At 39.8% G+C, this 21,329-nt stretch overlaps 1 protein-coding gene across 5 annotated transcripts in view; it reads right to left on the bottom strand.

The window, feature by feature from the left end:
• Positions 1–2,001: 2,001 nt before the first annotated feature.
• The window catches only part of KIAA1549 (KIAA1549 ortholog), a 160,718-nt gene continuing 141,390 nt past the window's right edge, over positions 2,002–21,329 (bottom strand). For 3 of the 5 annotated variants that reach the window (XM_058189915.1, XM_058189918.1, XM_058189917.1), the window contains exons 13-20: positions 19,376–19,581; positions 17,185–17,408; positions 15,853–15,997; positions 13,446–13,739; positions 12,569–12,621; positions 11,696–11,844; positions 8,640–8,794; positions 2,002–4,901 (exon numbers count right to left, since the gene is read on the bottom strand). In XM_058189915.1, the coding sequence (XP_058045898.1) occupies positions 4,647–4,901; positions 8,640–8,794; positions 11,696–11,844; positions 12,569–12,621; positions 13,446–13,739; positions 15,853–15,997; positions 17,185–17,408; positions 19,376–19,581 (1,481 nt within the window). In that variant the 3' untranslated portion in view covers positions 2,002–4,646. Of the gene's footprint in view, positions 4,902–8,639; positions 8,795–11,695; positions 11,845–12,568; positions 12,622–13,445; positions 13,740–15,852; positions 15,998–17,184; positions 17,409–19,375; positions 19,582–21,329 lie in introns of those variants that run through there. The other 2 variants (XM_058189916.1, XM_058189919.1) reach the window with 2 other exon arrangements.

Here is a 21,329-nt window from a genome sequence, read left to right as displayed (position 1 = left end):
CCTCTAAAACCTCTTGAAAGTTGTTGCCACATTTTAATGTTTGTGTCTGCAGGAAGGATCAAAATGTTCAAGTTAATGGTGGTGCTTGTATGATCAGAGGCCTGTCCTTTTTCATGTTCTGCTTATTTATTTATATCCCACCTTTATTTTTATAAATAACGCAAGGCGGTGAATATACCTAATAGTTCTTTGTCCTATTTTACCCACAACTCCTATGTGGGGAGATGAGCTGAGAGGTAGTGACTAGTCCAAAATTACCCAGCCGCTTTTCATACCTAAAATGGGACTACAACTCAGTCTCTTGGTGTCTCCCAGTCACCAGTGGTGGCGCACTGGTTAGAATTCAGTATTGCAGGCTAACTCTGCCAACTGCCAGCGGTTCGATCCTGATCGCCTTAAGGTTGATTCAGCTTTCTATCCTTCCAAAGTTGGTAAAATGACCCAAATTGTGAGGAAATATGCTGTCTGTCTGGCACTATGAAGTGGTATGTGTTATTGCTATTCTAGCCTGGTGCCTTAACCATTGGCCCAAAGTGGCTATTTGCACATGAGTTGCCTTTCTCTACTTTCGCCTTGCCAGCTCTGCTTAACAGAGTTAAGCAATCCTATCTTTTTCTTGTTTTCCTTTTTAAACAGTCTAGTTGCCCTGAATTTTAAAACTGATATTTTCAAGTTAACAAATGAGAAATAGAAGAGAGGGAATTTGAGAAGGAAAAGTATGGAGTACAAATTTTCTTAGGCTTCTTTATGTGTCAATAACCCAGGATGAACTTGCTAAACTCTTTTTATTGAAATTAGGGGAACTACTCCAGTAGGAAATCAGAAGTGTGATACTCACCTACCTCAGAAAAAAAAACATTTTTCACTAACGATGGATTTTTTTTTGAAACTGGGTTTTTACATTTGGGTGCACCATTTCATATTGTTTTAAAAAACATGATTAAGCTCTTCAGTGTTTTTGTACATGGGGAAATTGCCCACATTACAGCATGATGAGCACTGTCATTAATCAAGTTTAGATAAGGTCTTCCTGTGATGGAATGTGCAGCTGGAGAAGGAGTGTGTATGTATGGCAGGAGGGATGTTGACAACAGCTCGATGGCTTTCCAGAGAGGAGGCAGAACATTCCATACAAAGGTCCAAAACAAAGGACTGCAAAGTCCTGAATTGGATGGGGGAGTGACGAAAAGTTTGAGGATAACCATATCCTAGAATCTCTCAGATATATCTATTAGGTTAGAAGCCCCAAAGGTGATTTTTCAAGAGGCAACTGGACTTTCTGGTTTCTCTTTGAAGACATTTTGCTTGTCATCCAAGAAGCTGAAGAAGCTTCTTGGATGAGAAGCAAAATGTCTTCAAAGAAAAACCAAAAAGTCCAGTTGCCTCTTGAAAAAGCACCTTTGGGACAACCATGACCTGGATCAGGGGTCTCCAACCTTGGCAACTTTAAGCCTGGCTGGGGAATTCTGGGAGTTGAAGTCCAACAGGCTTCAAGCTGCCAAGGTTGGAGACCCCTGACCTGGATGACTGAGAAAAGGCTGTAGCTTTACTTTGGCAAGAATCTGTCTATAAGGTATAAGCAAATAAAGAAGGGAAGTCAATGAGATCGCACCTTTTCATCTATCTTTGAGCTTAAATCTGACATGAATCCCATCAGACTAAAGCTAGGGAGTCAGAAAAGGCAATCATGTGCCTGTGGGATTCCCCTAGGTAGCAACTGGGACTTACAAAACTATCACATGTTGGCATGGTCACATGATGTTGCACTTTATGATCACACTGTTTAGCAATGGAGACGCTGATCTCAATTTCTATCAATAACTGAAGAGGAGTACCTATAATCCCATTGAGGTTTATGGGAAGATGATCCTAACTAACTTAAATCCTGCTGGTAACAATGCTGATTCTACAGCGTTTGGAGAACATTCTTGAATGAGGGACAAACTGCCTAATAGAAATGCAATTTCAAGGATCAGGTAGGCAAAATGTAACACCGTAAAACCATTCATTAGCATCCACAAGAATATAAATGCACTGATGTCACACTCCTACTCAGACAACGCTTTATGCCACTGCTTTAGCTTTAATTTACTCTAAGAACAGAAGTAAAATACACTCCAACAAATAAAATAATTTAGTTAGAACTTTCACTCATATTACGTGGGTTATAATTAAAGCAATGTCCATATGACAGTAAATTACATCTCACAACAAACAGTAAAATTAAAATCCTGTAAGAACTAGTGCCTGAATGGCCTGTACCACTATGTCAGTAGTAGCACATACAAATGCAGAGACTGCTTCTAATGATGAAATTAAGCTTTTGTTATTCTAAAATAGAATTTTATCATTTTAATTTTGTTAGTTTCACTTCCGTTAAGATCCAAACAGAGTGTGGCTTATGATGAACTACTGCTGGTGATATGATACCATTCAGGCTGGCTTTCTGTTCAGCCCATCTCAAACCATTATGTTATCCCACTATGTTATCCTTGTACAAAAAGCAGGTAGCATTTCTACATTTATGACCTTTGGCAAATGAACAAATAGCTTAGCCATCCAAACTTTAGCCTCAATCTCAGATCCTAGAAGAACTTTCGCAAGTGATCTCAAGAGTACCTTCAAGCGCTATTACAAGGGACGCATTCAGTTGTGCACTGAATGTTTTCAAAAGGTATACCTAAAAACACGGGGTGCTGAAAATGCTATGCTTTTTTAAAAAAGTAAAAAAAAATGCACAAATTCATAGGACCATATGTGCAGTACCAGGTATCCTACAGGCAAATGCCTTTTCAGCAGTTTTAGATTTGTTAGCATGCATTTTCTTTCTCAGCAAGAATGCCATTCTTTCTGTCTAAGCTGGTACAGTACGCCCTAGGCATTCATTATAAAATTCAAGAGAGGCTGCAACTGGAAAGTGAGTTTTATATTAACATCTGGTACCTAATTTGCTCACTATGACAAACCATTTTAAACTGCTATACAGGGGTGTCAAACTCAAGGCCTGTGGGCCACGTCCGTCCTGCAGGGTGCTTAGATTTGGCCCGCGGGGCTACCCTGGAAGCAGCGAAGGATTGGCCTGCAGTGCCTCTGCCAGCGAAAACGGAGCTCAGGAGGCTGCAATGTCCTCCTGCAACCCTCTGCCAGTGAAAACGGACCTTGGGTGGGCGCCCTCAACACGAGTGATGATGAGCTAGCCATGCCCACCTTGGCTACACCCACCCAGCCCCAAAAAGTCAAACACAACCCTGATGCGGCCCTCAATGAAATTGAGTTTGACACCTCTGTGCTACATAACCTTCCTGAAAGTGAAGCCTCTATTTAAGCAAACATCTTTGGATCTGCGGGTCTATACTGATATATTTGCAATCATTTTTCAAGAAAAGGAAATTTACTTATATGAGAAAACATTTCAGGATGAAATGTTCAAATATTTTGATCCAGAAAAGTACGTAAGTCCAGTGACCCTCTTTAAAATGACTACTAAGTCATATTCAGTTTTCTAGGCAGCACCAAGAAGCATTAAATCACCGATCATGTATGATTACAACCTTTCAGATTAGAAGCATCCACTTCCAAAGGAAGGGAAAAGACAAAACAAAAAAACCTGGAGCTACCCACATGTCTGCTAAATATTATCTATGATAAGATTTCCCACATGGATTTTGGGAGCCCAAAGGAAAATAATTCATGTACAATAATGCCATCATCATGCACATTTAATGTTCTCTGCGTCACTTGTGAAATGGCCCTGGATGTGTCTCTCCACTTATTGATCCATCTGCTACTTGTCCATCAATAACTTATTAGTGCCAAGTACATTTTCTAAAAAGAGGATTAAATGGTTTCCCCAGCCTGAATAAATGATTATATCCTTCGTTTGTGTCTTCATACTGCTCTCTCTCTCTCTCTCTCTCTCTCTTTTTAAAGGCCTTCGTTTTACATTTGCAAACACCAGGATCAAGGGACACTTTGAAGCTTCAGCACCAGAAGAACAACAAGAAAAGTTCAAAGATTGGCTCCGTTTGGAAGCAATATTAAGCAATGATTATTCTCTTGGTTTAGCAAGTTTCCCAAGTCCTTTCTTCAAGAAATGTCTCGCTATGGTCTAATTAAAGTAATTGTTTGCACAGGAACAACACCACTTGCATTGTATGTGAAAAGAAACATGTCAGAAGTATATAACCCCCCACACCCCACCAACAGCCGGAGATTTCCACTCAGGAACTACCACTAATCTGAAGTGCCTTTTTTTCCCTTAATCAAGGGCTCACATGTTCAAATGACTGTCGTTTAGAGGGTAGTACTGCCTTCTTTGCAGCATATGAATTTCCAGATCAGAATTACGAAAGAACACTCCTAAGTCAAAGTACAATTATAATGCCAAAACGCTTAAAAGTGGAAAGTTTAAAAGATGGTTGTCTGTCAAACATTTGCTGAGTCTTCCCAACTTTTATCATTCACAGAAATCTCTCTGGCCGCTGCTGCAGCTGCAGCTGAAAAGTTCTTTTCTCTTGCTTCATGAATCCCTGGTATTGTACATGTTTACTCCTCTGACAGAAGAACAGCAGGCTCTTGCTGATTTTCCTGCAAGTCGAGCTTCCACAGGAAGCAGATAATTGGCTAATTTGCAAGGACAGAACAAATCAGCTGTGGAAGTTCTGTACAATGGTCTGTTTCTGAGAGAGGCGGAGAAGCTCCTCTCGGATTGCTTTGATGAGGGAGGCAGATGAATGTCCTGTTTGGAGGTCCTCAGTGGAGCTGGTGTTGTAGCAAAGCCCTGGACCCTGCTGGTTGCTGGCTGGCAGATGAACAGGTGGAGCTGAAGGCTGTCGAGCCAAATTCCGCGGCATCTGGAAAACTGGTGAGGAGCAATATTCGTGATGTCCAGGTGTATGTGTCTAGAGAAAGGCACAGAGCATTATTCCAGGTTCAGCTTAAAGATGAAAAGGCACAGAAGGAGAAAAACAGAAAAAGACGCAGTGACAGAGAGCGCAGAAAGTCTCCCTTTGATTTGAACTACAAAACTGGAAGAGTGAACGTTTTTTTAGAGGAATATTTGGTCTTGCTGGCCTCTTTCTAGAATTCCTCAAATGTTAGAAGATGATTAGCTCTATTGCTATGAAAACAATGTCACATGGCATATATTTTTATGGGTTAGAATAAACTTTATGAAAAGAATAAAAGGTCACAGGTAATCTTCATTTAATGATTGCCTCATTCTGTGACCATTTGCAGTTATGACAGTAATGAAATGGTAACTTTGTGACCAATCCTTGTATTTAAAAATCTATTGAGGTCTGTAAACTGAAGGAAAACTGAAGTAAGATTATAAACACAATCATGATTTAATTTAGCATCTACTTCAGCTTAAAAACAGAGTTGCTGGTGGTCCCAACCAAATCAGAATTGCCTGTATTCTGAACTAATAGTTAGAAACACTTTATTTTACATACATGTAAAGCTCAACTGGAAATGTCACAGATTGTATTTTTTTAAAAAAAGAAGTCCAGTTTTCTGATTTTGTTGCTTTACATTTCTTCCTTTTCTACCCATGTAAGTATAAGCTGTACTCATCAACTTAAGAGTTTATGAATCTGATGAAATGGATTTTAAAGTCTGCAAAAGCTTATGCCACAATAGCTTAAAGACAATAGTTTTTTTAAGTGTCATGGTGCACAATGGCTTCAAAAGTTAATCGTAATGATGAAACAGCACCACATACTTTTATTAGCCATCTAATTCATATTTTGTATTCATGTGCATTTATGATTAAAAGAAAATACATATTTATTCAAATTAAAGGTATTTCATACCCTTGTGGACTATAGCCGGGGTCTGCAAACTTGGCTCTTTTAAGTCCACAAGTCTTAAAAGAGCCAAGTTTGCAGACCCCTGGACTATAGCAACTTTGTTTAACCTGATGTCTTTTAGATGTGTCCGGCTTTAATTCCCCTAATCCTCAGCTCATGGAAGTTGATCTAACACAGGGCTGTCAAACTCCCGGCCCATGGACCGAATGTGTCATGTGCTGGCCATGCCCATTCCCAGTTTAGCGAAGGTGGGGTGGGGGGGAAGTCTCAATACATTACGTGACGCTGCCGTGACGACATGAGTTTGACACCCCTGATCTAACATATCAGGAGGACAAATGGTTAAGAAGCCTCTTCTATAGGCACATTACAGTTTTCAGAATCAGTACCAACAAAACAATGCTCCATGTGCTTTCAAAAAGGAGACTTACCCCCTTGGAATCTATAAATCCATTAAAATGGTGAGACTTGAGCCGAATAAGTAAAAAGGAAGGAAGGAAGGAAGGAAGGAAGGAAGGAAGGAAGGAAGGAAGGAAGGAAGGAAGGAAGGAAGGAAGGAAGGAAGGACGGACAGACTTGCAAAGAAACACTGAGGCCACAATATTAACAATGGCAATGGCATGCAGAAGAGACAGACTTAGCTAAGTGCTGCGATAGAGGAAAACAAGCACCCAAGAGTTTACTCCAGTGGGAATCTGCAGGTGAGAGGGAGGAATTCAATTCTATCTTTCAGAGCACGGTATAAATATATCAAGACTGGCCAGAGGCAGAAGGAGTGGCTGAAGCCAGGCAGTTCTTGATGCTTTAGTTGTCTACCATGTGGTACGAAAGGGCTACGTTAATTTCTTAATTTGCTCAGCCTCCCTTAGGTGAAACAGAGAGTGAAACCCCTGCAACCAATACTGTAATGAAATTGAACAAACCATTTGGTCAGCTTCTGTGCATAGAAAGGGGGAAATAACTCTATCTTGTTCACTGACTTAAGTTGCCAAGTACTTTGGCCCTGTTTCAGATCTGGCTCTACCAGTGTAGTAGGGATAAAACTGAAAACATTACCTTACATTACCGAAAGAAAGAAGCTGCTGAGAGAACCACAGAAGAAAACATAACTTGCCAGGTTTAGAAAGGAAAGTAATAAGAGAAGGTCAAATGGATTTTTCTGATTAATCCAAAGATTCTGCACCAGCTAATTTCTTTCATTCTACACAAACTGACACAACAACTGACTTGGACTCTGCCTCTACAGTATCAATGAACCAAGTTTTGGTCTTTCTACTACCTAAGATCTCTTATTTCCTCACTGTTTGTCAAGGCGCATGCCTCACCAGCCTGGGAACCATTATTTCCCAATTAATTTGGAAGCTTTTTATTTTAGAGTTATAGGGCATAGCAGCCTAGAGCATGAAGTAAGGTGATGGGTCCAGAAAATTCAGGGCCCATTTTACCAGTCTTACTTGTAGCAAGTTTTCTGCCCACACAAATTATGTTAAACAAAGCTGTATGTTTTTGCATGTAGCAGGCCTTGCAAATGCCCTTCTTACCCATTCTTTGTATGACAGTATCATACAAGGTTGCACTGGATCAGTTAAATTCATATTACATAATACAAAATTGGCTAGAGGTTTACTTCAAAGCAGCAAAACTGGGAGCAACTGTTCTTCCTTACATTATATATGATTGACTGTCAGCAATACTGAGAATTTAAACTCTTCCTTTTGAAAATCAGGTCTAGGTTTTGTATTTTTATTTGAGTCTTACTATTTCTTTGATTTCTTAGGAATCAAAAAGGAAATTTTGACTCGGAGATTGAACGGAAAGTACAAAAATACCACATTGCTGACAATAATATATTTCAGGATTACCTTCCTTTAGTGAGGGAAGAATAGACAATGAGATGTATAAAATCACTAGCTTGCTATGACAAATTCTGAAAAGAATTTATATGAGAAAGAAACAATAGTTCTGCCTTTTATAAAGGTCAGTGGCATGACTGACATTTCACAGCTCGCAGTGTGTTTAGTCCTAATATCTCTGAGTCAAGTAACTTTTGACAGTACTTCAAAAATATATAAAACCTATTTGATTAGAGAAGACAGCAGCTAAACAAAAAGGAGTACAAATACCAGCAACAATGCCTCTATCATAACACCTTTGATATGTTTGGAAACTATCGTCTGGGTGGAGGCGAGTCATAGTCTTTGACGCAGGGGAGAGCAAGCCTGTAAGGAACATGAATGAGAAATACCCCTACCATATAGGGAGGGGCAAAGAGGAACTCATGATCATTCAAACATGCATGTCAATGAGAAAGCCATGCTCTAAAAACAGGATTTTGCACCGATGGAATTAGCTTGCAAAAATAAAACGTCACAAAAGAACACAACCAGGCATGGCTTTTATTTTGTAACAGTAAAAAACCTTTTCAGTCTCGTCTGAAGTCTTTCCAATGGTAGAAAGTCACAATACTCTGTCACACCAACCAAGTAATTTTTGATCTTCTTTCAGGTGTGCGTGAGGTTTGACAGAGCTTCAGAAAGACATGTTCAGAGGAGCCATCTTCACTGAGAGCATAAGGAGAAATGAGGAACCTGAGGCTCCCTAGATGCTGGCTAGTGCTGATAAATAATAAGTTGCCTAACCTGGCATAAAAGGATGAGAGCTAAGACTGAGTAAGAGAAGGACAAAAAAAGCAGAGGTTTAAGGGCTGAAGTACGAAAAAGACAAAGCAGCAGCTAAAAAAAAAACCAGAGAAGCAACTAAAAAAATTGAATTAAGGAAACACAAGACTGCTTCAGAAACTATTCAAACACGAAGCACAGTACTCACTGCTTCTCTCCTAGCAAATTCATCCTCTCCACGGTATGGGGGCCACCCTTGTTCCCCTGGCTGGCCATGCCCTGCTCTGCCTGAGGGGATCTCCATTGGTTGACCTCCGATTCTGCTAGCAATTCCCACCTGAGTGAGGTGCTGTATCTGAGAACCTTAAAAGCAAATATTGTTTTGTTTTCATCTTACCATGCAGCATCAGAAGAGTGAGGGGCAAACAATCTGAGAAACAAGGATTGGGGAGATAAGACATAACCAAAGAAATGGGGCTCAGGGGAGGGGGGAAATGATTCAATTAACTTTTTGGAAAGATTGACAAATTAGGATAAATTTAAAAAAAAAATCTGCTGGCATGCAAATTTTTAAATATGGGTTTTTCCCCCCTCAAGCGGAGGGTATTTTCTGTGTGCTTTTTTTTTTTTTAAAGGAACATGCTGAAGGCAAACGCCGTAGAACAGAGAAGAGGGGAAGAGAAAGGGTCAGAAAAGCAACACTTCTGACCTATCAATATTTAATCATCATTAATGTGCAGTTTAGGAGAATTTACTTCATGCTAGCAATTTGCCTTCAATATAAGAAAATATTTGCTTAATTTAGGATACTCAGCTGCACAGTCAAAGCAGCATCCACTTTTTGGGAGAACAGTTTTTATATCTATATTCTTATGTGAATGGAAGGTGAGGCTGAGATTCAATCAACCTTTACTCTTTAAACCCCACACAAATGAGGAAATAATGCCACTTAATATTTTGAGCAGCTGTTACAGTTTTAAAACTCTGCAAGAACTCACTTTTTAAAACCATCCCAAAAGCTCCCCAAAAAAAATCCCCCCCAAAAGGAGCTCTGAGGGATGAAACTGGGCTGTCTGTGTATGGACAACTCTGTTAAAAGCAGGGTTGGGCTGCTGGGGGTTCACAGGAGTTTGTGAGAACCTCTAGCTAAGATTCTGTGCAGTTCGGAGAACCCCCAAACCCCACTTCTGGCTGGCCCTGCCCCTCCCGCCCCTCCCAGGAGTCACCACGCGGCCAGTTTTGGATGCAGATAAGTGCACGGAGGCTTGTGGAGGGCAAAAAATGGACCTACTGGAAGTTCTGGAAGGCCGCAAACAGGTCCAGTTCTGGCCTCCAGAGGGCCTCCGAAACCTGGGAAGGCCGTTTTCGCCCTCCTGGAGGCTCGAGAAAAGCCTCCAGAGCCCAGCAAGGACAAAAAGTGCCCCCCCCCCACTGTGGTGTAGGAGGCCGACTAGGCCACATCCACCGTGGCCACGCCCACCCAGCAACCGGGCAGAGAACCGCTTGCTAAAAATTTTGAAGCCCACCCCTGGTTAGAAGTGATTATTGCAACTCTTTTAACTGCATTTACCGACTGTCTCCTAGAATACTGACCTGAACGAGACTGAAGTCCTGAGTTGTTTCTAGTCCTAATTTTATGCAAACGATACCCAGTAATATTAGTTAAGTTAATGCACAGGCATTTTGTCCTGTTTATCTTTTAAAACATACTCAGATCATAATTTGGGATGATTTTGTATATTCTTTTGTTTATTCTAAAGTGGTGTTTCTTAAAAGTTTCTAGAAACTTTAAGGTGTTTGGACTCAGATTACAGGAATTCCCCAGTCCAGGCCCACATGCTCAGATTGCTCAGATTGAGAAACACGGTAAGTAGTCTTCAACTTACAACCACAATTGAGCCCAACATTTATGTTGCTAAGCGAGACATTGGCTAAGTGAGTTTTGCCCCATTTTATGACCTTTCTTGCCACAGTTGTTCAGCGAATCATTGTAGTTGTTAAGTTAGTAACACAGTTGCTAAGTGAATCTGGCTTCCCCATTGACTTTGCTTGTCTGAAGGTCACAAAAGGTGATCACGTGTCCTCGAGACACAGCAACCGTCATAAATATGAACCAGCTGCCGTGCATCCCAATTTTGATCAGGTAACCATGGGATGCTGCAATGGTTGTAAGTGTGAAAAACCGTGATTTTTTTAATCACTTTTTTTCAGTGATGTTGTATCTTTGGACGGTGACTAAACAAACTGTTTTAAGTCAAGGACTACCTGTATTTTGAAAGGAAAAAACAACAACAGCCAAACAAGGTCTTACAGACATGCACGCTGCTTTACATATGTATGACGCCATACATAACATTGTTTTTATATGTGTGTATAAAATATGCCCTCATCTGGAAAGGCAAATCTAACACTTTTCACTTGGTCTGGTTTCTGATAGGTAAGAGAGACGTCACCACTCTTCATCTGTTAGAAACAGCAGTTGAAGTACTTAGTTCCTGAGGCAACCTTTTCATCTCCTCATGTAATAAATCAAAACACATGCTGGAAGGCTGCACAAGCTAACTCTGTCTCTAAGTGAACGATAGGCATATTTCCTGGTGCTTCTGTGTCAAGGAAATATGACGGTTCTTATAAAATCCTACCATACTCTTTGCCTCCCCCCAGCTCATGGTTGAATCTTTTGTGCCTTTACAGATGACAAAAGCCACTTGGGGGAATAATGATGAAGGATAATCTCTAACGTTTGGAATTATGGAAGTTCTTGAATCTTTTATTGCTTTCTCTTCGACATCATTATTGTATGCAAACAAACTATAGGTCTAAGCACACGTTGGAACTGCACTAGAGAGTTGGATTAAGAAAAAGTAAATCCATCCCCCAAATATGGATGAGTTTCACCCAGAGGCTTAGAGGAATTGTTTTGCTGGGAGTGCAACGTTTGTGTATTTAGTCATCCAGATCAGGGGTCTCCAACCTTGGAAACTTTAAGACTTGTGGACTTCAACTTCCAGAATTCCTCAGTCAGCAAAACTGGCTGAGGAATTCTGGGAGTTGAAGTCCACAAGTCTTAAAGTTGCTAAGGTTGGAGATCCTTGATCCAGATTCTCCCCAGTCCAGGCCCACAATTTACTGAGCTAAGATGAAGGGGACTAATCACGTCTCTTCTTTATAGTTTAAATTTAGGGTCTAACTTAGCCATTGAGTTGTGGCTAATTTGTAGGAGACAAAGACTTCTTGTAATAATGATTTCTTAGAAATCATTACCTGCAGTGCTTCCAACTGGTCGTGGCCGTGCCACTGATGGCATTTCTTCTGGGTAGATGCCTCGAGTGGAATACTGGACATCTGATGGCTGTGAATCTGGGTGTATTAATTCAACAGATGGAAGAAACCCCGATCCAAGGTTTTGCCTGCTAGTAGAAAAACAATGAAACACATTCCTTTATCCATCCATTCACTCATAAATAAGACTTTTGCAGTGCTTCAGTCTTACTCACTCTAAGTAGTTATCTATCCATGCATTTACAAGATGCATTTGTGGACATATGTCTCAGTTCCCTGGCTGTCATAATTGGAAAGATAAGGAAATGCATCAAAACACATATTAACTAGATGTTAGCAGAATGAGAAAGGACCAAATTATGTAGGTGGTGTTCTCTGGCTTGTAACATCTACCAAGCTTGCAATTTGGTTCAAAATAAGAGGTATTCTTAGAAAACATAGGGGCGCGGTGCCTCGGTGGCTAAGACACTGAGCTTGTCAATCAAAAGGTCGGCAGTTCAGCGGTTTGAATCCCTAGTGCTGCGTAACGGGATAAGCTCCCATTATTTGTCCCAGCTTCTGCCAATCTAGCAGTTTGAAAGCACATAAAAAATGCAATAGAAAAATAGGGACCACCTTTGGTGGGAAGGTAACAACGTTCCATGTGCCTTTGGCATTTAGTCATGCTGGTCACATGACCATGGAGACATCTTTGGACAGTGCTGGCTCTTCGGCTTTGAAATGGAGATGAGCACCGCCCCCTAGAGTCGGGAATGACTAGCACATATGTGCAAGGGGAACCTTTACCTTTATTTTATTCTTAGAAAAAGAAATAATTCTTCTGCAAATACAACGATCAAGTAACTAGCAAAGTACCTCTGCAACAGGCCTGGAGCTGAGGGTGGAGTCATCCCAAAATCCATGTATCTCTGAAAAAAGACCATATGTCAGGAAAAAAAAGCCATGACAATATCTTCTAAAATAATCAGGATATTGTGAAATAGAACTCAAAAGGAAAAATTAAGAGAGTAAAATATTTCCAAATATTGAATACTTTAAGTTAAGAAAATGTTTATCAAATCAAAATATTTGTCAGCATATTACAGAAGGAAATCAAGGAACGTATTACAGCAAAGGTGGGAAACTATGGCCCCTTTATGATGTGTGTTTATGTGTTTATGATTATTTGTGGACTTGAACTCCCAGAATTCCTGAGCCAGCATGAAATTCTGGGAGTTGAAGTCCACAAATCATAATGGGGCCATAATTCCTCATCCTGTAGTCATATTCAGAAAATGGCAATCTTAGTAAAAGAAAAGACAACAATGTTATATAAATAAAATACAAGAAAACAATAATGGGTTAAAAAAAGAAAAGAAAGGATTTTGATAAGCATATTTTCAAAATGTTAAATACTAACAATTAAAGCATAAATGCAGATGCCCTTGAATTCAATTCCTGATGTCCACAAGGACTTTATCATTCAATTTTCTGTTAATTGTAAATAAGTAATGTTGCATCTTTTTTAACTTTCTAGCCTAACAATTTCCTGGATGTCTTCCATCCAGCTACTAATGAGACCCTATTTTATTTAACTTCCAAGCTCTGACACAATTGGACAGACGCTGAGAAGCAGAAAATGTAGGATACCTTTAAGAAGAAGAAGAAGAAGGAAAAAAAATTCTTGAGGATAGAAGGAACTATTCTTTCTCACAAGGAAGCTCTTGAGATGAGCATCAATGAGACTACTAACTGTGTGAGCCTGGCTGTAGGGTGACCCCCACTGACTGCTGGGGGTATCTCTTGGAGCCCGGACAGGAGTGCTTGTTGACTGTCCTCCTGACCCTCCAGGATGGGTGATGGATGCTTGAGTACTAGGAGCCACCAGAGCAAAGGCATCATCCAGGAGAGAATGCATTGTTTGCCGAGCCTCTTCAATAGATGGCTGAGGAGGGACATACTGGAGAGCATGGGAAGGCAGGCCTGAGTATTTTCCCAATTCAGTTGAAGAAGGTGTCTGGGGATCTGCAGGAAGGTCAGGATCAGACTGGGGGGAAAAAGATGGGGGAACAAGAACAAACACATTATCTAAGTATTATTTGGGTGTGATATAATTTGTCGTAACAACATCTAGGTGTTACATTGTGCAAACTTTATTGCGCACATTCTGACTATCATTAGCAGTATCTCCTTCTCCAGAGATGAGAGCTGATGACAGCTCTCATCTCTGGAGATGAGAGTGTATACAAGAAACAGTGTACCCAAGATACCAATTGAAGAGTGCATGTTTTCCATAACCTCTACCTTAACTACTCACAGATAATATTTTTACATTTTGCGCATTACACAAAGTATTATTAATAAGATTTGCAGATGACTGAAATACATGAATAGCAATAGCAATAGTACTTAGACTTATATACCGCTTTATAGTGCGTTACGGCCCTCTGTAAGCGGTTTACAGAGTCAGCCTATTGCCCCCAACAATCTGGGTCCTCATTTCGCCGACCTCAGAAGGGTGAAAGGCTGGGTTAACCTTGAGCCTGGTGAGATTTGAACTGCCAAATTGCAGGCAGCCGGCAGTCAGCAGAAGTAGCCTGCAGTACTGCACTCTAACCACTGCACCACTGTGCTCTTCTCATACTATGTGAATACCAAAGAAAGAATAAGTGTTTTTTTCCGGTGAGACTGGTCTATCAGGGCAACCTGGTCTACCCAAATATGGGACGGAGCATACTGCTTCCGCTCTTGCCTTTCAGCCCCAATCCAGGAACCTTCGTAGGCAGTCGCTTTCATGACAAACTATTTTTTTGTGTTGAATTTATTTCTTTGTCAGTAAATATAAATTCAACACAAAGTAAGAATACTTCTAGTACGAACAGGTTGGAGCTTTCTTTGCTGAGCAATGAGCCAACTATTTCTCCTAATCTTCTCATGTAATTTATGGAGAAATAATGGTGATATAGCAGTTCTGGAGTGCAAATATATATGGCCAGAACTATTTTGGGATTGTGAACTTTTTTAAATATGTGAGGAAGGTGAAGGAAGACTACAGCACAGTGTTTTAAAAAGTTCCCTGTGACATTATGATTAGCAAGTTCATTGCATATGGACTGAATAAAATGAGAAGGAAGTAGATACAGAAATGGTTTAAAAATCTTATTCAAGGAACACTCAGCTATGAAGTACCCAATGAGGTGGTAAATTGGTAGTCATTTTTAGTAACAGTTCGAATAACAAGGAAGAAGGAATAGCTATCAAATATGCAGATCATTCAAAAATACCCTAGTTTACCAAAACAAAATTCAAAGCAACCTTGATAGTTAGAGAATGCTAAGACTAATGGAACAAATACAAAGTTATATGCTCAGGAATCAGAATAAAAAATTAAATTCTGAGTGCAGTATATCTGATCAAGAAACTGTACTTGTGAGACAGAACATTGAAAAAGTCAATTGTAAACCAAGTATGAAATAAAATTTAAGGCTATATTTGTTCTGCAATGATTACACCTCACTTTGAATACTGTAGGAGGAAAACCGTGTTGGTCAGTGATAGCTAAAAATGGGAAGGATTCAGAAAAATTGGAATAGTTAAGAAACAGGCAACAAGTAAGATTAGGGACTGGTAAATTCTATTAAGGGAGATTAACTGCACTGGGAACTCTTAGCCTTGTGAAAAGATGAATGGGGGAGATATGACGGCACTCTTCAAATAGTTTGTCACCCAGAAGGCAGCTCAAACTTTATCACATGAGAGAATGGGACAGGTCAGGAATAACCGATTTAAGCTACAGATTCCAAAACGAAGAATTGAAAGCTGTTAACCAGGACTTCCCCTTCACTGGAAATAGCAGCCAGGCGGATGTTTTAATTAGAATTCTTGCACTGACCAAAGGGTTGGACATTGTGGCTTAGGCTTCCAAGTCTAAGTGGTACCTCAGTGCATGAACCCCCTTTTTTTTGAGGCCCTAGTTATGCCTTCCCTTCTAAGACAGAAAATAGATTTGAGACACATCTATAAATTGGGGGTCTTCAAATAACTGCGAAAAAACCAATTTTACATTAACAGTCTTCACCATACAGTCATGCAACATTTACAGGCAAGTTGGGTGTTACGATATATTATCACGTATAGCTTTCTTAAAGTTCTAAACATACAATGTAGGCTGAGTTGTTGACACCCGGAGGCCTTTTATACGTCCCATCACTGTCTGTTGTGATTAGCCTGTCCTTGTCTGCATCCATTGGGCTTCCATTCATCTGATGCCTCCGACGCTGCTTTGGGGATCGTTTTGCCCGTGAACTAAAGAACAAATAGTTTCTTTAAATGCCTTAAGATGTGCCAGCATTATCTAAATTGTGTTCTTAATACCATGAAACATTACTTCAAAGAATTTGTAGCATGTGAAACATCTTTTAGCTAAGCCTCTGCAAATTTTAAGACAATCTATCTAAGAAAGGTTTGGCTTGGAATTTTTATTCCTATCACTACTTCCTGTTTTATAGGCTGTTTTTTATTGCTTTTGTTTTTGCAACTGCAGCAAAAGTTTTGGCAGATGAATGGACATGAATAATATAATGGAAAAAACATAAAATAGCTAGCTTAATTGTGATATGCTCTCACTTATCCAAATTCTCAAGGGAATCATCATCATCATCTGAAATTTGAATAAATAAATCAGAACATTCATTTAGTTTTCCATTCGATAGGCCTAGTTTAGATATTATTGTAAAATGAACCAATGAACCAAGAACCAAGTACTGGCATGAATGCAAAACTGTTGGTGGTATCTTGGCAGGTGTTTACATTTTATCTACTTATTTTATACGGCCCACTGGTTTGATAAAACATTAATAGATTATTCATTTTAATCAGTTGATCCTGCCTCCTCGCCAAAAGAGACTCCAAAGTAAGCATAGAATAAGAATAAACAAACAGCAAACATAGTTAAGATCTGTGATATATATTCAAAGCTAACTCATTAAAATACACAGAAAACTAGGCCAAGGAAACAAATCACAATAGATGGCCCTATCAAACAGAATAGCATTGATCTGTTTCCAAAAAACAAGAATGTTTAGTAATCAATATTACACCTCTAAGAGGGCCTTGTTAGTAGTAAATGCCAGGTTTTATTCATCAGAAAGAAAGGCACCTGAAATAGATCTCCCATTTGTACATCTTAATATTAACCAGGGAGAAGCCATGCTCAAGAAAACTGAAGACCCTGGCAGATCTGGGAGGCAAATTTTAAGAAAAGGAACACACAGCTTCCTTTTATTGTCCAGTATATTCTGTTGCCTTAATTTATTTTCTCCTTGTGCCTTCCCAAGTGAGAAATTTATAGATGAGGCATGACACAAAATATTTTAACATTCTTCGTATTTTAGGAATCTGACATAAAATATGTTAACACATTTTCTTAATATTTTTAGGAATATACACATTTTCTAAATTAATGGGAATGAATTTCACTCTCTCTGTCTTACCTCTTCCTGGGTTCTATGAAAACAGTTGGCATGTTGCCACTCGGGTCCAAGATTTTATCTATCTGCATCTGTGCCTTGCGGTACATCTGCTGCTGTTCTTTGGTATCGATGATAACCACGTCATCCACAATTGGGAATTCATAATGTCCTTTGCGCTTGGCACGTAGCCGGATCTTGTTACGGTGATGCTCAATCTCAGATTTATGCCTCAGAGCTGTTTGTATCTTTCAAGAAAATAAAACAGGGAGATGCATTAAACCTCTTCTGGAACATGGTGCTTTTCCTCTGACATGATCAAAATGGATCAGACAGGAGAAGAAAATATGAGAAGAAAATGTTGAATGCTTGCCAGTATATAACTTCAGGTGGAAAAAAGAAATCATGCCCTGTATGATTCATACAGCAAGGACAATCAGAAGAAGAGAGAGCACAGCATATTAATACAAGAGCATGACAAACAGCATGCAAATTGCATCTCCTGAAACCTATCGGAGAGGCATAGCAGCAAAGAAATCAGAGAGAATCTGGGCTATGGTAAAAGCTTATGTAAAAAAAAGACTGTGTTTATATAAAGCTAAGAATTATCAGTCTGATAAGAATGGTATTTGGGTTTATGTGTTTCTGTTTTGGATGTCTCTTTACCAATTACAGGTAATTTTCCTGCATCACTGTATGAGGAACGACTACAACAAAACCTCACTGAGACAAGACAAAAGCGAAACAGTTAATCGTACAGAAAACCAACATTTATTTCTGTTGTTTCTTACTTTCATGTGCATTACTAAAATATTGATCTTGCTTCACAGAATCTGCTATTACAGGAATTGAAATCTACTTTCTCTCCCTCATTTAACAATTTTCTAATGCATTTTAATTAGGGGGCCATCTGAAGAAGACATAATGGATATTGTCAAATATTTAAGTATAATTATCTCACTCAGTGAGAGGTAGAATATGTGGTTATGTATTTATGGACTTGTAGATTTAGCAAGTAAGTGTGACTATATGATTTTTTTTTCCAGCATAGGAAAAACATACAGATATGGGAACTTGGATGTATCCCCAGAGCACAGTATCCTAGAAAAATGGCAGCAATCTTATATAAGAAACTACAGCAACAAACTTTCTGCACATGGGAAATCTAAAAAGGAAAAAAAAACACGATTTTTCAGCTTCATCCACAAGGCCAGGATTCATGCCTGGTTATTCTTTCACAGAAGCCACTGATGTTGAGAACAGGAAACATTGTCCGGGTTATCTTTACATGTCTATGGAGATTCTCAGTCGTCTAGGTCATGGTTGTCCCAAGGTGCTTTTTCAAGAGGCAACTGGACTTTCTTGGTTTTTCCCTGAAGACATTTCGCTTCTCATCCAAGAAGCTTCTTCAGCTCTGACGGAATGGTGGGGGAATGGAAGGATTTATATCCCTTGCAATTCTCCACAATTCAGTCAGAACTGAAGAAGTTTCTTGGATGAGAGGCAAAATGTCTTCAAGGAAAAACAAAAGAAGTCCAGTTGCCTCTTGAAAAAGTACCTTTGCGACAAGTTATTTTTCCCTTTACATTTTGGGGCCCTTCTTATTTCTTGAAATAAGGGACGCGGTGGCTCAGGGGCTAGGACGTTGAGCTTGTCGATCGAAAGGTTGGCAGCTCAGCGGTTCGAATCCCTAGTGCTGCCGTGTAACGCACAGTCCTAAATATACATCCTGACCTTCTCCCAAAGAATCCTGAGATGTATAGTTTGGTAAAAGTGGCAGAGGACTCACTGAAGGTCATTCTCTTCCTGTCAAGGGATGCAAGGCAGAGTAGATACAAGAAGAGACCCTCTCAGTTGGGCCTCATTTATAAAATGCGTTCTCCAGAGCAGGGGTTTCCAACCTTGTCAACTTTAAGACTTGTGGACTTCAACTCCCAGAAGTTGTGGACTTCAACTCCCAGAAGTTGTGGACTTCAACTCCCGGCAATGCTGGCTATGGGACTCTGGGAATTGAAGTCCACAAGTCTTAAAGTTGACAAGGTTGGTGACCCCTGCTCCAGAGAGCAGACCTAATGCTCGCCTAATTTTTGTTTTTTTACTTCTAAACAAAGTATCTCCTTTCTTCCAGGTATTTCTATAATTTTGTGTTGGTTTCATTTTACTCTTCTTGTGAGATGAATGCTATAAAAGGCGAGGCTATGAAAGAGGAGAGTACCTCCTTATTAATTTTGTTGGTTTCGGCAACTCGGTCCGAAAGGGGTTGGTTTTGTGCTGCAGGCACTGCGATAGGCTGCATAGCAATCAGCTGGATCTTGCTAGGGACTCTTCTACTGATTTCAGAGGATCGTGACATTCGGTCTACATGCTCAAAGATAGAGGCTGACGATTGCTGCTCCATTCCATTAGTGATTTGTGGAGGGCCTGGTTTACAAATATAAATATAAAAAGAGAAAAATATATTGGTTTAATAAACATAGTCAAATCCCAGCATATGATATTTACAAAACACTCTGAGCCAAAAAGAAAATCATAATTTGAATAGTACCACTGAAATGTAATACTAGACAACCCATGTCCCGTTAGGTCACTGTTTTGTAGATATTTCCTTACCTAAACAGAAAAACAGAACAATCATGTTTGGCCAGAAAAGCAGTGGGAGCTGACCTCCTGCCAGCTTCCCCATTGAGTTTTCTTGGTAGGGAGCATCCAAAATCTCCCTCCCTCCCTCCCTCCCTCCCTTCCTCCCTCCCATTCCTGCTGGCTTTATCATTTTCTTTTCTTATGGGAAGTTTGCAGGGAGAAAGTCAATGGAGAAGCCAGCAGGAGGTTTTAAGTCCAAGACCAGCAAACAGGTAAGTGTCTGCCATTGGGTAGGAGAGGGAGTCAGGGGCTATGCGAGGGTGTGGGTCATGAACAGTATGTGAAGGAACATGAGAGAGTGTGGGAGGCTGCACAAATAGGCAGTGAAGGGTTAGGGAAGGGTTCCCAGAGATGCTGGGACACTGGGGTGCTGGGACACCAGAACACCGAGGACCAGTTTTAACCACCATTTGTTCTGCACTGTTGTAACTTGACTGAATGGCTATAAGTCAAGGATTATTTGTATGCCCCAGCCTATATGCTACGATTAAGGTGATGGAATTTGTAACCCATTACAATGCAAAGGGATACCATAGGCTGTTCTTTCAATAATCTGGAGACTTGGACCCTGATCCCCTTGGCGTAGAACTGGGCCTCTGGTGGCGCAACAGGCTAATGCAGCCTAATATTAACAGCAACTGCTTGCAATATTGCAGGTTCAAGTCCCACCAGGCCCAAGGTTGACTCAGCCTTCCATCCTTTATAAGATAGGTAAAATGAGGACCCAGATTGTTGGGGGGCAATAAGTTGACTTTGTATATAGTATACAAATGGATGAAGACTATTGCTTGAAATAGTGTAAGCCGCCCTAAGTCTTCGGAGAAGGGCGGGATATAAATGCAAAAAAAAAAAAAAAAACCTCAGTGGAAACAGATCATTATCTCTATTACTTATAATAACAGAAACCACTCACAAATATATGTCAGATTGCTAAAATTAGTGGCAAAATATAAATAAAATTACTTCTACCCTAATAACCATGGTACTATTTATTTTTTGAGGGGTCCTTGGTGCTCTCTAAGCTTGCTTGTTTTCATGCAGGCATTTCATTACCCTAACTAGGTAACATCATCTGTGCTAGTAAGGAGTGTTGTTTGCTGCCAGTTTATGTATTATTGTAAATGAGATGTGCAATTAATATTGCAATGCATTGAACAACACTTCCCATATATATATATATCTGCAATGTTCTCTTATATTATGTAACAAAACAAATACCAGAGGTGGGAGTTAATTTACAACATAAATATCAAGTTAATGTATCTATACAAGTTTGATTAACTGTATTCAAAATGGCTCCCCAAGCCAAAATTTTATTGCTTTCCTAGAATTATAAGTATTTGCCAGTAAACTTACAACTTACAACTTAAAACTTACAACTCCGTCAACTTCGACATGACCTGTGTTTAACACACAAAATCATCTATTGCAATATCCTTCCTATAAAAGACTACTTCAGCTTCAATCGCAATATTACAAGAGCAAAAAATAGATTCAAGCTAAATGTCAACCGCTTCAAACTTGATTGC

This window comes from Ahaetulla prasina, chromosome 7 (assembly GCF_028640845.1).
Source record: "Ahaetulla prasina isolate Xishuangbanna chromosome 7, ASM2864084v1, whole genome shotgun sequence".
NCBI classification, from domain to species: domain Eukaryota; kingdom Metazoa; phylum Chordata; class Lepidosauria; order Squamata; family Colubridae; genus Ahaetulla; species Ahaetulla prasina.
Note: the sequence above shows the minus strand (reverse complement) of the source record. Positions and strands in the feature narration are given on the sequence as shown.